The sequence below is a fragment of the Talpa occidentalis genome, unplaced genomic scaffold (genome assembly GCF_014898055.3).
Source record: "Talpa occidentalis isolate TD23 unplaced genomic scaffold, MPIMG_talOcc4v2.1 talOcc4.6, whole genome shotgun sequence".
Taxonomy (NCBI): Eukaryota; Metazoa; Chordata; class Mammalia; order Eulipotyphla; family Talpidae; genus Talpa; species Talpa occidentalis.
The window spans coordinates 87,287,504-87,306,057 of NW_023604972.1; the positions used below are offsets into that span (position 1 = coordinate 87,287,504).

Sequence of the window (18,554 nt, forward strand, 5' to 3'; positions counted from 1 at the left end):
TGCTGTGAAGTTGCTGCTTTCATTCTCTGCATTGATCAATGATACTAGGCTTTGAATCATTTATCTCACAGGAGTAACATGATAGTAGTTATCATCCCATCTATAGTAATGGACATTTTCTTTAAAGAAACGCTCCTCACTCTCCCCTCACTTTTTTTGCTTTACTCTGTAATTTTAAAAATTTGTTAAAATATATTAATAGAATGATTCTCGAAGTGTCGCCCCTAGTCAGCAACAGCAATATCATATGAAAACTTAATAGAACGCAAATCAGCAACTAATGAGGCATCTAGCAATTTTTTAACCATCCTCCATGATTTTTTTAGATTTATTTATTTATGCATACAAGAGCTGGGGGTGCAGGCCAGAGGTAAAGGGGGGTGAGAGGATTCACCAGAGACAGAGTAGGGAACAGAACAGGCAGATCCACCCAGGTACACTACTGAGGGGAGAGGCAGGTGAGCCAGAAGAGGTCTGCTGCGCCATGTGTGTTGTTCCCTGGCCCACCAGGGATCCAACTCAGGCTGCAGAGGCTGCAGATTGCTTCATACTGCTGTGCTTAATTAATCCCTTGTGCCACCAGGGAGGCCCACCCTCCCATGATTTTGATGCATGCTCAGACTGGAGAACTATTGCATTGTCTTTTTCCCACATTTGACCAGTAGACACCTGATAAACGACCTGTTGAAAGGAAGAGATTGATAGGAGATGCTAAAGGCATTCCAGAAAAAGTAGTAAAAGTTAAAAAAGAACTATGAGGTCACTTCTTTGAAAACAAAAAATCCGGACTGATTGTGCTTGTGCTGCAAGGACAGCGTCCTTTACACTACCGACCAAAAGGAAAAACGACAAATGCATCAATTGTTTATGGTTCCCTGCATTTTCTCCATTACCCCAATCACCGCACAGCTGGTAAAGTTCAATTATAACCAGCTGAAACTACAGGTTGACACTTGGGGGCACACGGGATTTCACGCTGGAAGTCAGGTTCAAGTGTCAATACTGCTTGGTACTTGAGAGGCCACAGATGTCTCTGAACTGAACACCTTGTTTCTCCGCCAAATGAGGGGGTCTAGCCCTGAGTTCAGGTCAAATGTCACCTTAAAGAACCCACCAATGTTTCTCCAATACCAGCCTTCAATACACACCCATTTTCCAAGGTGAAGATCTAGAACATGTGCCAAAATGGGCAAAAAAACTTGTACTGCAGGTCTCACAGTCCAGACTAAGGCCATTTTTGACCCGTCTTCCCCACCAGGCGCGGTTCCCGATACCCTAGGAGAGGCTTAAATGGTTGCAGGCCTGTGGCTAGTTCCGTAGAGATAGCGCTTCTGGTTCTTTGAACTTTTTTTTTTTTTTAATTATTTATGCATACAGGAACTGGGGTATAGGCCAGTGGTGCAGGGGGTGAAAGGATTCACCAGAGACAGGGTCGGGAACAGAACAGGCAGATTGACTGAAACACACTGCTTAGGGGAGCAGCAGGCGAGCCAGGAGAGGTCTGCTGCACCATCTGGGTAGCTCCCTGGCTGGGGATCGAACTCGTGCTGCAGTAGCTGCGGTTAGCTTCATAGGTTGCATCTTGACCCCTTGCGCCACCAGGGAGGCCCCCAGTTCTTTGAACTTTTCATTAGCGGCCTGCAACGATTTCAACCAGTGCAGCCTGGACAACAGGAAGTGCTACACTGCAATCCCTGCAATCCCAGTAATCCCAGTCCGTGGCGGAAAGACGTGACCGTGGGGCGGAAGGGGCGTGGCCTGACTGCTGGTTCCCGCCCCTTCCGGGAGTCAGTTTTGTGGCGGGAAAAACAACTGTCGCTGTGGCGTGTTGTGCAGGCCCGGGAGGGCCGCTTTTCGCGCCCGCTAGAATGGACGAGCAAGCTGAGGATCATGCAGTCTCCGAGCCCGCGGACTCCGGCGCTGAAGGCGGACCCCCACAGGTCGCCGGCGCCCGAGAGACGTCCCCGAGGACCGTGTGACCCTGCTTCTCAGGTCGTTCCCAGTGGCCCGAGGGCGGAGGCCAAGTGGGCGTGGTGGTTCAGCTCTGCCCTCTGTTTATCCGGTGTCGGGATTCTGGTCACCGGTAGCTGTGTGACTGCAGCATTCACTCCGACGACTTACGATCCTTCCCAAGGGAGAGGAAAATGACACCCTCCTAGTAGAGTCGTTATGGGAATTAAATGACACCCTCCGGGGCAAGCGTTTAGCGTAGGGTCCTTTGGGTCTGTAATCGCCCTGTTCCTTCCCCCTTGCGCCCCAGGGTGCGGATTTTCAAACAGGTGGACTGTATCCAAGACCCGAGCTATGCAACGGAGGTTACCTTGCCCCCTTTCTCCTGTATCTACGACCCTTTTCAGTGCACAAGAATAATGGGTATTAATGAAAATATTCATATTTTCCTATCGAGACTGCAGTGTTTACATTTTTCCACTAAGCAGTACCTAGGGGAAGATTTGATAAGGGACGTCAATCTGATCCAGTGAACTGAGAGGCCTTGAGCTAAATTCATCTTGCCGCCTGTTTTTGTGTGGCCCCCGGAGCTAGGAATAGTTTTCATGTAAAAAAATCAAAATCAACAAGCAACTACAAACCAGAGACACACGGGTGGGAGAGGGGGGAGAGGAGGGATAAGGGTTAAAATAAGGGGGGTGCAATTGTATGGGGAATATAACCAAGATGAAAATGCATACATTGTGCAAAAAAGAAAAATACTGTAAGAATTATAAAATAAAATATAAATAAATAAATAATGATAAAAGGAAAAAATAACCAACAAAAGAAATAAATGGTTAGGGGGGAAAATTACAAAAATATTTAATAACATGAAATTCAAAAATTTCAGTATCCCTAAATTTGTATTGGAACACAGCTTTCCTAATACAAGGACCCATGAGTGATAACAACTGACACTATATGACTAATGAAGTCTAAAGTATTTATTATCTGATCCTTTACAGAAAAAAAAATTTGCAGTCTTACCATCTAAATTTTATGGGGGGAAAATTAGGATTGGGAGAGATAAGCCTTATAACCGTATTTTAGCTTTAGAAGGCCTTGACTAATAATAAACCTCCTTTTAAAAATTCTGTTCTACCTACAATATGAAATACTAAATATTAAAGACGTACGAGTCCCATTTCCATCTCTGCCTAGAAAGAAAATATTCTTTCAGTTGTCTTGTTCACCTATTTAACCTGTCCTTTTAATTTAAGATTTTGAAACATAAGGAACTGGCCATGGAGCTTTAAAAAAATTTGTTCCGTGTTTCTTAGCTACTTAAATAGGTCTCCAAATAAAAATAGTTTCAGCTTTATGAAACTGCTATGTAAGTTGGAAGCAACCCTTAAGTACAACTTAATAACTAATTGCCACTTTACCCATAGCTTTTCTTTGTTTATGTATGATTTTGGATTCAATATATCATAGGACAATTTTGAGGCAGCAAAATCCAAGGAATAGAGAATCTGTAACACAGTGTTTGTAGGTTTCACTATTTTGATTTATTTCTTTACGTAGCAGTTTTCATGGAGGCCCATTTGGGTGTGGCTCATTAAGAATATATTGAGAATCACATTTTTAACGTCTTCATAGATACTGTTTTTCCCCACTATATTCCATTTTGTGCTTCCGCTGAATCCTTAAAACTCTTTATGTCCATTTTAAGTAAAATAAGCTCTACTGGAAGACTTTAATGTTGAGTTTATTTGTACTCATTTAGTTGCATCTGCTTCCCAAAAAATTAGGAGTTAGGTTATAATACAGTGGTGAATAAAACCTGAATAAACATCACTTTCTCTTCTTTTCAGACTGAGAACACAGACAAAACAACAACTCTTGGAATATAAATCAATGGTTGATGCAAGTAAGTATTTTCATTTTCAGATAAAGTTGTATAAATTTGGTGGTGAACAAAACTTTAGGGAAAAGGAAATCAGCTTTACAAAAAATTATTTAGGGAATAGGAGAGGCAGCAAAATGCAATACTATACCGTGTAGGAAGACTGAAAGCAGGCTTACTCAAGCCCTCGGGAACTAGTTAGGGATTTAGAAAAAAATATTTTAAACAGCCAAATAACAATGCAGGGCATTTACATTCTTTTGGTCAGAGTTGTGAAATCCCTTGGGCTGAAGGGATCATAGAACAAGTTCTATCAACAACTTGAAAATCAAATTGGCAAACCCAATGATTGTTAAGTAAGTGATGTGAGACCATTACTTGGAGAAATACTGGATTATAGAAATGATAGGCAGAAGGGAGGTCAACTTAAAGTTGTAAGTGGCAGTTTCTTATTCTAAACACAGAAAAATTAAATTTTCCTTTGAAAATCATGAATCAAAAAATCTCAGGAACCAAGAAAATAATAAATAATGGAATTACATCTTCTGACCATCTGTTGCCACTTGATTTATAAGCGCATGGGTCACAAATATTCTAAAGTCATTTTGTTGAAAAAGAAAAAAAAAAGTACTATAAAGTGGGCCACCTGGCCTCTTTTCTGATTACTATAAATAGAAATTGTAGAACTGGTATTTAAACCTGACCTTCTTGTCTCCAAAGCTCTGACCTTTGCATTATATCAGTAATGCTTACCTCAGAGATGTCTGTTGGTCACTTTCCTCCCTTTGAAACAACTGGTGGTCTCCTTGTTCCCAAAGCTAATGTTTCTTGTATTAAATTAATGTTTATCTCAGAGATGAGAGGTAGGAAATGGCCAGTGCTTTTCTTGACATGAAAGCCCATTTAATAAAAAAGGATAATCTTTATCCTTGGAGAACAGGGTATAAAGAAAAGGTTTTTTCAAAATTTGGACCATTGTGGAATTATCTTTATAGGTATTTTTTTTTTAAGATTTATTTATTTATGCATACAAGAGCTGGGGTACAGGCCAGAGGTGTGGGGGGTGAGAGGATTCCCCAGAGACAGAGTGGGGAACAGAACAAGCAGATTGACTGAAGTACACTGCTGAGGGGAGCAGCAGGTGAGTCAGGAGAGGTCTGCTGCGCCATGTGGGTTGCTCCCTGACCTGCCGGGGGATCAAACTCGTGCTGTAGAGGCTGGGGACTGCTTCATAGGCTGTGTCTTAACTCCTTGCGCCACCAGGGAGGCCCTATAGGTATTCTTACATTCACTCCTGAGTGTTTAATATGTCCCTGCCACCATGTTAGGCATAGAGATGCGATGTTGAACAAGATTTTACCCTTATGGAGTTTACATTCTTATATAGCAAAGCAGGTAAAGAAACATGCAAGGTGATTATGAAGCAAGGTAGAATAATGATGCTTCTCTGAAGGTTACATTAGAGCTAAAATGCAAGTAATTAAGGAATCTACAACCTCCTAAAGTCCTTATTTTCCCTATATGGAAAATTCCATTAAAAAAAAAAAAAGATTTATTTATTTATTTATGCAAGCACTGAGTACAGTCAGAAGTGTGGGAGGGTGAGAGAATTCACCAGAGCGGGGAACAGAACAGGCAGACTGATGAAATACACTGCTGAGGGGAGCAGCGGGTGTGGCAGGAGAGGTCTGTTGTGCCATGTGGGACCCTCGCTGGTGGCCGGAGATTGAACCGGCGCTGCAGAGGCTGTGGCCAGCTTTTCAGCCCAGCGCTCAACCGCTGCACCACTGGGGAGGCCCCCTACCACTAGTTTTCAATTGGATTGTTGCCTTACTGATTTGGCATTCTTATTTATATATAAATCAAGTCCCATTTCTCATAAATGTCTAGTTAGTGTGGATATTTTCTCCCAGTTTGTTGCTTGCTTTTTTATTTTCTTAACAGTGTCTTTTGAGGAGTAGAGGGTTTTAATTTTGATGATGTACAATTTATCATTTATCTTTCTTCTGTGGTTTGTAATTTTTGAGTTTATGTAAGAAATCTCTGGCTACCTCAATGTCACAACGGCTTTCTCCTATGTTTTGTTATAGAATTTTTATGCTTTTTTGTTTTAATATTAAGGTCTGTGATCCTTTTTGTGTTATTTTTTTTTTAAAAGATTTATTTATTTATTTATACAAGCACTGGGTACAGTTAGAAGTGCGGGAGGGTGAGAGAATTCACCAGAGCCAGAGCAGGGAACAGAATAGGCAGAGTGATAAAATACACTGCTGAGGGGAGCAGCGGGCACTGCAGGAAGGGTCTGTCGGGGCATGTGGGACCCCTGCCAGCTGCCGGGGAAGCCATTTTTGTGTTAATTTTTGTGTGTAGTGTAAGGTCAGGCTAAAGATTCGTTTTTCTCATATAGAAATCCAATTTTACAGAACAATTTGTTGAAAAGAGTTACCTTTCTCCATGTGTCTCTATATAACCCTGTTTCTGGACTCCTCTCTGTTCTCTTCAGATATTTGTCTTTCCAGTAAACCATAATGTAGCTTTATAGTTAATCTTGATAAAGGTTATTCTGTGTTCTTCAACTTTGCTCTCCTTTGTCAAAATCACTTTGTTCCAGGTCCTTGGCATTTCTGTGTGGATTTTAAAATCAGCTTATAAATTCCTATAGAAGAAAAAAAAGCCTTATAGAATTTTGATTAAGATTTGATTGGGGCCCGTAAATTAATATGAGAAAATTATTATATTAGCAATATTGATTCTCCAATACTTGTACATGGTGTATCTTTCCATTTCAGTATTTGGTAGTTTTCATTGTAGAGGTCATACACTTTTATTTTGTTCAGGGTTTTAGATGCATTTGTACATGGTACTTAAAACTTTTTCGTTCTAATTGCTAATATATGGACATTTCACAGTGAAAAAGTATTTGCTTTTACTCCCTTTTATCTCCTAAAATTGTCTTGTCCAGTATGGTAGCTACTAATTCCATGTGACTGATTAACACTTGAAATCTGCTTAGTCCTCCTTGGGAAGAGTTTTAAATGTAAAATACGCACATTAAAAATTATTATGAAATATTTCACTAGTAAATTTAAATTAATTACATGTCAAAATGATAATATTTTGGGTCTATTGTGTTGAATAAACTATATTAAAATTGTTTTCAGTTGTTTCATAGTCTGAAAACTAAATGCAAACATTTGATTTGCATGGCTTAAATTTTGTTTCTGTTTGACAAACAAAATTGTTGTAAAATGTTACTAAATTCAAAACATTATTTATTTGTAGATGAAGAAAAAACTCCAGAACAAATCATGCAGGAAAAGCAAATTGAAGGGTACGTCATTTTTTTAAGTTTTATTTGTGGTAATCACTAAGATAGCATATTGCCTCTCTTGTAACATTGCTTTTCATTTACGTTTCCTTTACTTTTCCAAATAATTTGTCATGCCTCTGTTGACAAGTTGTTAGTATGAGATGTATACTTACATGTATGTGAACGGCTATATTAGTACTTTCTGACATCCTCCTTATCAAGAACTTAACATAGTGTATATATCTCAGAAGGTCCTAGTTTACCAAAGGTTTACTTTATACAATTCAGTAATGGCTTTTTCTGATGTTGCTGAAATTCTTTTGTCCATGCTTCTTTGATAGTAAAATTGAAGACCTGGAAAGTGAAATTGAAAAGGTGAAAACAGCTTTTGAAATGAAAAAACTTGCACTGGACAGGTAATTATTGTAAAATGGGTATAGCTAATGTGTGGAGGGGTTATTTTAACTGGTCACAATGAATTAATCAAGAGGAATGATGATTAGATAATAGTCACACAATTCTGAGCTCTGGAAGGCAAATTAAATCTTTCATTAATATCATCATTTGATGAAGTTACATAATACAGGGTTAAGAAGGAAATCTCAATCAACACAGTAAACACCTATATAAGATTAAATCCCATTTAGTATTTGAAAAGGTTACATGGATTCATTGATCTAGTTACTGTTAATCATGTAAAAGAATTGTCTTTGAGTTTAATATATTTTAATTATAGCTTTTGCATCTATATTTTGATATTCTATCAACAAAATCGTTTACTGTGTCCTGGGTTTTGTGCTAGGTTCTGGTATACAACTGTTAATAATATGAACATTGTCTGTTATAGACTTGTGGTCTGAATAATCTCAAGTAACTGAATGACTTGTAATTGCTTCCTTGTATTTCTGGGCTCCTTGAATGAATTTCTTAATACATTTAGTTGAAAAGTAGCTAAAGCCCTTTTAATTGCTTCTAGCAGTGAACTTTTTTCCCTCATATCATGCTGGGTCATTTTATATTGATAGATCATATTTTTTAACTCAGGTGACTTTAAAGCTATTAAGATATCTTCATTTCATGAATTGAACTTTCTTTATTTGCCTTTAAATAAGTTAAAAGTTCGCTTTTAATATCATTAGCTTAGTATCATTAGCTTTTTGAATTTAAAAGTAATTTATGTTTGTTTTTCTGTAGGCGTATTTTAAAGTTTACAGTCACTTGTGACTTTGTATTCCCTAGCTTTTTCCACTTGAAGCCCATGTTAATCTCTGTAGTGCCTTAAAGCTTCCTCCCAGCCCTGTACCGAGGTAGATGGCTTGGAGAGCAAAGCTCAACCCCTCAGCTGGGCCATGTACAGCCATATTTAACAGCCCATCCATCTTGGTTTTATAGATCTATGATTTATTTATAAAAGTATTGCCCATACCATGCTGCTTAAAAACCTATTTATGTTTTACGTTATATTTAAAAGGAAATCATGGTAATGGATGTTTAGCAAATTTAGTGTGGTGATCATTTTGCAATGTATGCATATATTGAATCATTGTTATACAATAAAACTACAGTTATATATCAGTTGTAACTCAAAAGAAAAGAGAAATCAATCTTTAACTTGTCATTTTTTTTTCAATGTACCATAAATGTTATCTATATTTTATTATGCAAGTTTTTTCCCTTTCATAGGATGCAACTTTCGACTGCACTTAAAAAAAATCTGGAGAAAGTTGACATCAAGACAAGGTATGTTTTTTGTTTTGTCTTTTTTTTTATCCTGGACTTAGTAAAGGTGGCATCTGTACTTTGATTTTGTGTTTTTGTTTTTGTTTTTTAAGATTTATTTATTTATGCATATAAGAACTGGGGTACAGGCCAGAGGTGTGGGGGTGAGAGGATTCACCAGAGACAGAGTAGGGAACAGGCAGACTAACTGAAATACACTGCTGAGGGGAGCAGCAGGTGAGTCAGGAGAGGTCTGCTGCGCCATGTGGATTTCTCTTTGGCCATCCGGGGATCAAACTCATGCTACAGAGGCTGCGGATTGCTTCATAGTGTGGTGCTTAATCCCTTGAGCCACCAGGGAGGCCCACATGTAGTTATACTTTTGTCAATAGCCCTAGACTGTACACCAAGAATTAACCCTCATGTGAATTGAACTATGGACTTTGGGTGATAATGATGTTTCAAATGTAGGTTCATGTTTTGTAACAAGTGGACCACTCTGGCATGGGATTTTGATAGTGGGAAGGCTGTTCAGTTGGGGGGTGGTAGGGCAGAATATGGATTTATCTTGCACTCAGTTTTACTGTGAACCTAAAACTATTCTGAAAAATAAAGTGTATATCAAAAATAAAGGGCAATTTAGCAAATTAGTTTTTCTCCCCTAAATATGAGATTTTTAAAAAAAATGTTCCTATATGCCTAAGTTTTATATTTTTTATTATCTGTGACCAAAAACTTTTCTAGGGAAAGGCATGTCTAATTTTAAACAGAAATTTAGTTTACATCAAACTTTTCTAAAATTTATCTTGTTAAATGATGACTTTCTATTGACATGTACATTGGATACAATGAAATATATGCTAATTCATTAATGAAATTTTTTAAGTAGGATTAATAGACTTTTTAAAATTCTTTTTCAGTGTGCTCATAGATAACATGAAACACATATTGAAGCTAAATAATTTAATAATGAAATCACAGCAGGTAAGTTTGCATGTTAGGTTGCCTTTGAATTCTCATGATTTTGGTAACAACTTATTGATTAAATGGTATCTCCTAAAGGAACTGCTAGGGTTGGAATTCACTGTCCTTAAGTTTTCTCTTTTTCTTAACTCTATAATTTCTGACTAAGCAAATAAACTTTACTAATTATGTACTTACTATGTTATTGTTCTCTCTCTTTTGCTATGTGGAAATAGAAGATTTAAAGACTGCAGCTTTAGAAAAAACAAATATATAATGTTCAAGGATATGTATTCCAGGTTTGTGCATTTTAACCTTTACATTTCTAATAACAGGTATCTTGGGATTTGGAGGAAAAACTGCTTGATGTTAGAAAGAAGAGGTTACGTATGTAGAGCACTATTTTTTTTATACAACGTATTTCACTTACAATGGAGATTGATAAGACCAGATCGCTCAGCTACTGAGAATTATTTTTCCTTTTTTAAAGAATTCAACTGCTATTATGGGGCATCCATGGTGGCGCAGCGGGTTGAGCACAGCGTCCGCAGCCTCTGCAGTGCGGGTTTGATGCCCACCTGGCCAGGGAGATACCCACATGGTGCGGCAGACCTCTCCTGTCTCGCCCACTGCTCCCCTCAGCAGTGCTTTTGGTCCATCTGCCTGTTCTGCTCCCTGCTGTGTCTCTGGTGAATTCTCTCATGCTCCCACGCCTCTGGCCTGTACCCCAGCTCTTGTATAAATAAATAAATAAATCTTAAAAAAAAAAAAAGAATTCAGGGCCTTCCCCGGTGGCGCAGCGGTTGAGCGCTGGGTTGAGAAGCTGCCCGCGGCCTCTGCAGCGCCGGTTCGATCCCCGGCTGCTCCCCGGCCACCAGAGGAGGGTCCCACATGGCGCACAGACCTCTCCTGCCGCCCGCTGCTCCCCTCAGCAGTGTACTTCATCAGTCTGACTGCTCTGCTCTCCCCTCTGGCTCTGGTAAATTCTCTTACCCTCCCACACTTCTGACTATACCCAGTGCTTGTATAAATAAATAAATAAATCTTTTTTTTTTTTAAAGAATTCAACTGCTATTGTAATGCAAGACTTTTCTTAAGAATAGAAATTTCTTAATTTTCTTAATATTTTGTACACAGCAATTTTCCCCCAAATTTTACAGATTTATCGGTTATTTACACAATTATATAATTTTGAGAGTCCAACTTCACACCATGATATGTGCACCTGCTTCACTCCCAAAGCTCCAAAGCTCACCCAAAGCTCCAGTGGGGACATGGCAATTTAAAAAGTATACAAAATATGTATTATTCTATTTATTTTTGTTGTTTTAGACTTCAAATTACAAATGAATAGTTTCTCAGTGGGGAAAAATCAGTTGATAGAGAAAAGTATAATGTAAATGTCATGTCTCTCTCTTTTTTTTTAAAGATTTATTTATTCATACATACAAGAACCAGGGTATAGGTTACAATGCGGGAGGGTGAGAGGATTCACCAGAGACAAAGCAGAAACAGAACAAGCAGACTGAAATACCCTGCGGAGGGGAGCAGCAGGCGAAACAGGAAAGGTATGCCACGCCATGTGGGTTTCTCGCAGGCTGGCTAGAATCGAACCTGCACTACAGAGGCTGCAGATAGCTTCATAGCATTGCGCTCAACCACCTACACCACCAGGGGAGGCCCTCATGTCTCTTTTTTTGTGTGGGCAAAGTTAGGCATGTATCATTCCAGGCTACTTTCTATGTCCATATAAACATATTTATAAATGTATGATTTTTATTGATATTTATTTTTTAAAGATTTATTTATACAAGAACTAGGGTACAAGTCATATGTGTGAGAGGGTAAGAGGATTCACCAGAGACAGAGCAGGGAACAGAATAGGCAGACTGACAAAAAACACTGCTTAGGGAGCAGCAGGCGAGACAGGAGAGGTCTGCTGTGCCATATGGGTTTCTCCCTGGCTGGCCGGGATTGAACCCATGCTGCAGAGGCTGCGGACATCTTCACAGTGCAGCGCTCAGCCGCCTGCACCACCAGGGAGGCCCAATGTATGATTTTTATTTTATTTATTTATTTTTTTTTTTTATAAAGAGGCATGTATTTTATTTATTTATTTATTTGTTCATTTGCACATGCACTGGGTACAGTCAGAAGCGCGGGAGGGTGAGAGAATTCACCAGAGCCAGAGCGGGGAGCAGAGCAGGCAGAAGGACCGAAGTACACTGCTGAGGGGAGCAGCGGGCGGCAGGAGAGGTCTGCGCGCCATGTGGGACCCTCCTCCGGTGGCCGGGGAGCAGCCGGGGATCGAACCGGCGCCACAGAGACTGCGGGCAGCTTCGCAACCCAGCGCTCAACCGCTGCGCCACCGGGGAGGCCCCCAATGTATGATTTTTAAATGATCAAAGTGATATATATGTTTCTGTGCTTTTCAACTTAATGAACATGAGATGCCTTTTGCTTTGAAATTATTGAAATATTTATTTCAAAAGTAACATTCTCAGTAGAAAATTTGGAAAAAGCATATTTATGAAAAGTGTTTAATTTGGATAAAGGAAAATTGGTCTCATTTTATTTTGTGTTGTAAACTACTTTTTTTCATTTATCAGTATAGACATGATTAATTGCTTTTAAATATACAGATTTGTAGGTAATCTCAGAGTTGGAAATAGTCTTGGTCATCTAATCTAATCACCATTTATTTTAATTTTTTCCCTCAAATTTCATTTGTCAGTTATTCATTTAGCTATTAATTAGAAGTTTAATTTTTCATTACATCCCAACCTGCTTTTGATACATTAATTAATGTTAAGAAATCAAACTCTTCAGACACATCCATTTGCAATTTTCAAATACTTTTAATTCTTAAATGTTTTGGGAAATAAAACAAAAAAAGAGAATGGAATCTTTCTATTGAAAATATATCTTGTTTGGTATATTAGTTTTTTTAATAAAGGAGAGGAAGTATTTCCTTTTATATTTATATCTTGCCAACCCAGAGTATGTCCTCCTTGGCATTATGCTATTTCAAAGATTTGTAGATTGCTGTCATTGTCACACATGCATACCTTGAACATTTCACCAAGGGTACAGCTAAGAAGAAAATTAATAGATTTTGCACTCGGGAAGTTATTTTCAGATCAAAATGCAACCTAAAATGCTGCTCATTTAAAATTTTTCTTCACTGAAATAACCAGGAACTATTCTGCTTCATAATTTTTCAAGGTACTTGTTTATAAAGTTATTATTTATAATAAATTGTTTTATTTTTAATTTTATAGAATTAAAACAAGCCTCAGAAAGTAAGCTTTTAGAAATACAGACTGAGAAGAACAAACAGAAAGATGGTATGGACAGTATGGAAAATTCAGACAAGATAAAGACCATACAACAAAACCTACAGACGGAAATACAAATTACTACAGTTATTCAACATGTGTTTCAGGTAACACTTTTATAAATTAGGAAGGGAGTTAAACAATTTTTTTAAATGATAGATTTTGTTACATTATTAACTTCCAGTTTTTGATCTTGACAATATAATTTACTGAATATTATTGTTTTGACATACCTGGGATTCATCTATCTTTTAAAATTTAAGTCTTTGATTTTTCATTATGGTTCTACTTCAGCATTTATAAATGGAAAGATTTTAGCAGCTCTGAGCAAGTAGAATGATGCAATCTACAGAGCATCAAGCTCCAAATTAGAAATTGGGGGAAGACATGGATAATGTGATAGGAAGATAAAGTTGAGATTCTGACTGCTACTTTACTAGTTGCTAAATCTTGAACAAATTATTTAAATTTCCTAAGCATCAGTTTCCTTATTAGAGAGACTGCATATGAAAGCCAAAGAAAATAATTCATGCTAATGTGGTAGCATGGTGTCTGGTTTGAGTAAATTCTCAATAAATAGCACAGTTTTTAAGTTTTGTTAATTTGGGGCTTTGTTTATTTTGCATTTTAAAAGGATGAGTAGGAAAAGGAGAAAGGAAAAGAGGGGTGAGGGGCACCTGCATAGTCACAGGCAGGCAGAGATCCGCCCAGTTTTTAAGCTTTATGTATTTCTTCTGGGTGTTGTTTTTAAAGTTATAAAATATCTCTGGAACTATTGATATGAAACACCTAAATTGCCATTGTTCAGTTAAGAAAATTTATGGTTCCATGCTGCCTATTATGTGTAAAACAAATGCCTACTGTGCATAAAGCATATCCTTGTAGAATGTGAGGTCATATATCTCACCATAAAAATTCTTCCCCAGATTTTGCACCTCCTATTTTAGTAGCAATTGGTGATTGCATTAGGAGTGACCAAATCCCCTACTCTAACCTGGAGTGGATGATTGTATCATAAATACAGAATCATTTTAACTTCCTTTGACACTGTTTCCTTCATACTGCTTTCACAGTTATTTTGAGTTTAATTTTTATTCATATCTAAATTACTATTTTTTTTTTAGATTTATTTATTCATGCATACAGGAACCGGGGTACAGGCCAAATGTGCGGGAGGGTGAGAGGATTCTCCAGAGACAGAGTGGGGGGAACAGAACAGGCAGACTGACCACGTGGGCTAGGTCCCTGGATGGTGGGGATCAAACTCGTGCTTTGCTATAGTGGCTATGAATAGCTTCATAGTGCTGAGACTTAACCCCTTGCACCACCAGGGAGATCCCTTAGAATATTTTTATAGACAATGGAGGAATGCTTAGAATCATAATTAATTAAAATTCTGGTCATTCTTTGAAAATCTATGGCTCAAGATACAGTTACTACTTGAAATGCTACTGAAAACGGATTTGAAGTGTTATATTACTATATAAAAATATTTAAAACTTTGGCCTGTATTAAGCACATTGTTATAAAAATATGAAAGGTCTAGTATATGTAAATCTAGTCAAATTTACAAAGACAGTTGGAAGTGTGTATTCAAGCATGACTAAATCCTCTAGTTGAACTTAAGAACAAGAGACTCCTAAAGTAGGCCAAAACTGTGTCCTGCTTGACAATGCAATGACCTCACTGAATCAAAATTAATAGTAATTTAGGGGCCTCCCCTGGTGGCGCAGGCGGTTGAGTGCAGTGCTATGAAGCTCTCAGCAGCCTCTGCAGCGCAGGTTCGATCCCGGCCAGCTGGTGAGAAACCCACATGGCACGGCAGACCTCTCCTGTCTTGCCCACTGCTCCCCTCAGCAGTGTATTTCAGTTGATCCACCTGTTCTATTTCCCACTCTGTCTCTGGTGAATCCTCTCACCCCCCACATCTCTGGCCTATACCCCAGTTCTTGTATGCATAAATAATCTTTTTAAAAAAAATATTCTAAGTATTTTTCAGGGTCTTAAAACTGCAAGGACTGAGAATGAAACTTTTGTCTATTCTTAAAATAGGGCTTATTATTTACTCTTAAATTACTGGTTTTTAATCATGGAAGTAGGAAGTGAATTCTTGACCATAGCTAGTCTTTTTCCTTTAATATAGCATGCACTGCAAATATCCAGAATAAGTAAAAACTAGCCACAAAAACTGATAAAGCATTAAAAAACTGTTGTAAATAAGGGTACTAGAAGGGAAGGTGGGTAAATCATATTAAGTGGGTCAATTGTATTGTGGTAGATGGAATCTAGACTTTTGATAATGAATATAATGCTAAATTATATTGATGTTAAATTATAATGCTGTATACCTGGAATCTATAAACCAACATTACTCAATTAAAAACACATTTTAAATATGGTAAGTATTCCCTGACATTGTGGGGATCAAGACTAAAGCTTTACTGAAATTAGAAATGAAAAAAAATTAATGCTTTTTCTCATGATCACAGCAAATGTGCAAATCTAGTAAATGTTCACTATTTGATAAGATTAGTGAACAAAGATTTTTTTATCATGTTAAATTCTAGAAAGTGTTTATAACTTTAATTTTTTTTTAATTATAGAACCTCATTTTGGGGAGTAAAGCCAATTGGGCAGAGGATTCTGCTCTTAAGGAAACTGTTCTGCAACTTGAGAAGAATCTCACCATGATCTAATAAGAATTCTCTTTTGGCATTTCTTTGTTCTTATCTTTGATATGTCATTTATAAAGCAAATTTCAGTTGAAGTATATTTTCAGTGTTTTTGAATCTATTCTAATACTGTTTTTTTTTTTTTAATTTTTAGTTAACACTATAACTTGGGCTCTATTATTTTAAATATAATCGTTAAAATGACTGGCATATTCCTAAAAGAGTGAAAATATTAGCCTAAAATATATCAATACCAGCTTTCCACTGTATGTGAATGTTTTCCCTACAACATTCCTGGCATTCCCAACTTTCCTTAGGAATACTTACATGGGTTTGTTTGTCAGCCAGAACATTAGAAAAGTATATTCACTTATTTGAATAGAGACCTAAATAAAGCATTTCAACCTTGAAAAAGAGAGAAAAAAAAGCATATATGAAATGTTAACAGTTACATTAGGGGGATTGTGTCTTTTCTGTATTTCTATATTTAGCATGCTTTACTTCTGTAAACTAAAAAATAAAAAGAATGTTACTCTTCTTTTTACAAAATAAAACTTGCCACCTTTCATATCACCCCATTTCATTTTTTTTTTTTTAATTTATTTAGTTTGTTTGTTTGTTTGTTTTGTTTATACATGCACTGGGTACAGTCAGAAGCGCGGGAGGGTGAGAGAATTCACCAGAGCCAGAGCAGGGAGCAGAGCAGGCAGAAGGACCGAAGTACACTGCTGAGGGGAGCAGCGGGCGGCAGGAGAGGTCTGCGCGCCATGTGGGACCCTCCTCTGGTGGCCGGGGAGCAGCCGGGGATCGAACCGGCGCCGCAGCCGCGGGCAGCTTCGCAACCCAGCGCTCAACTGCTGTGCCACCTGGGAGGCCCCCATTTCATTTTTAAAAGCTATAATTTTACCTTTTATTAATTTGGAACTGTTGTGATCACTTTTATGTTTTTTTTTTTTTTTTAATGATTTATTTATTTATTTATACAAGCACTGGGTACAGTCAGAAGAACGGGAGGGTGAGAGAATTCACCAGAGCCAGAGCAGGGAACAGAACAGGCAAACGGGTGAAATACACTGCTGAGGGAAGCAGCGGGTGCGGCTGGAGAGGTCTGCGCGCAATGTGGGACCCTGGTCGGCAGCCAGGGATCGAACTGGTGCTGCAGAGGCTGCGGGCAGCTTTGCAGCCTCGCAGCCCAGCGCTCAACCGCTACGCCACCATGGGAGGCCCTATAATGTATTTTTAAGTGTTCTTTTTGTAAGATCTTTAAATTTGAAAATATGTACTGCAGCAAATGACAGCATTTGAAATTTGTTCTCTTGATCAAAAAAAGAGTATGATTTGCCTGGAATTTAATTCTGAACATTCTTTGGAATAGAGTTTTCATCTAATTTGGTAAGTAATAATTTCTGTAGTTTTATTCTTTTCAATACAGTATATTCTTGGAAATCGTCTGAATAATTGTGAGACAAGTTCTGTTTTTCTTATAGAAAAAAATTCTTGAGCATTTGTGATGGCCTAGGGGTTAAATCTCAGCACTCTCACTACAAAGGCCTGAGTTTGAACCCCCACCAGGGAGTTAACCCACATATGGCGCAGCAGACATTTCCTGTCTTGCCTGCTGCTCCCCTTAGCAGTGTATTTCAGTAAATAACACCTGATCTGCTCCTCACTCTTTTTCTGGTGAATCCTTTCATCCATGTACCCATCCCCCCTCACCTACATTCCAGTTCTTTTACTCAATTAAAAAAGAACAATCTTGAAAATATCTTTTTAGTCCATAGATATAGCAGAAAGTAAATCATACTGATAAGTGTGCATTTTATTAGTGTGTCCCAATCCAATGAATTATCAGCAACATCTGAAAATATTTTTGCATTTTCCTGGGATTTTATTGTCTTTTGAATCGCCACTTAAAGCTCAATGCTGAGAGAGAAATTGTATTAGTCTGCTTTTCCTAAAATTGTGTTGAATAATCCCTAAATCTCAGTGGCTTATGGCAGCTGCTACTTTCTTGGATCCGTGGTTTGACTGATCTTTCTGGGATCCAGACTGAGCAGCCACTGTTGAAACAATGTCTTATGAGGCCAAATCAAATTATACAAGCACAGTTAGTTTCTACTCAGAAGAGATGTATAATTATTTCTACCCAGGTTCCACTGATCAAGCCCCACATCATTGGGACTGGAAAAGTGTACTCTTGCAGTAAGGGAGTTCTTGGTTTCAGAGTAGAGGGAAGAAAATAGATATTTGCTGAAAAGAATATGTAGCATGGTGACCTGGGGGTCTTAGTAACAACCTTTTGCTCAGTTCCTGGTATGCAACTTAGTTCCTGGTATGAATCTTGCTTCATGTTAGCCCATGCTTGGCCATGAGGCAGAATGGAACTTGGGTGGGAGGTCCCATGACTACTGACCCTTTACTCCTTTGTATGCAACTATACAACTCACTTCTTGGCATATAGCCATGGCATATCTGACCATGTACAGCTGCCAATGCAAACCCAACCGGAACCCTATAAAACTAAAAGTGTATATAAGCCATGACTTCCTACAAACGGGACTCAGCCTTCGGATGCAAATCTGCTGAGTCAGCACCCGTACAATAAACTTTGTTAGCCCTGGTGTCCAAGTTTCCTTTGTGCCACAGTCTCCTATCTTGGTCTAAAATACTAACTTGCCTTCTGCATGTAAAAGACACACCCCTCCACAAGAAAG

The 18,554-nt window shown here is 38.2% G+C and overlaps 1 protein-coding gene across 1 annotated transcript; it reads left to right on the forward strand.

Moving 5' to 3' along the window:
- Positions 1 to 1,778: 1,778 nt before the first annotated feature.
- CENPH (centromere protein H) lies at positions 1,779 to 16,412 on the forward strand. Its single transcript, XM_037530292.2, is given in 10 exon segments — positions 1,779 to 1,959; positions 1,962 to 1,992; positions 3,807 to 3,862; positions 7,121 to 7,169; positions 7,490 to 7,564; positions 8,832 to 8,888; positions 9,788 to 9,851; positions 10,166 to 10,217; positions 13,112 to 13,275; positions 15,772 to 16,412. Coding segments are annotated over 10 exon segments (732 nt in total). The 5' UTR covers positions 1,779 to 1,868; the 3' UTR covers positions 15,865 to 16,412.
- Positions 16,413 to 18,554: the final 2,142 nt, after the last annotated feature.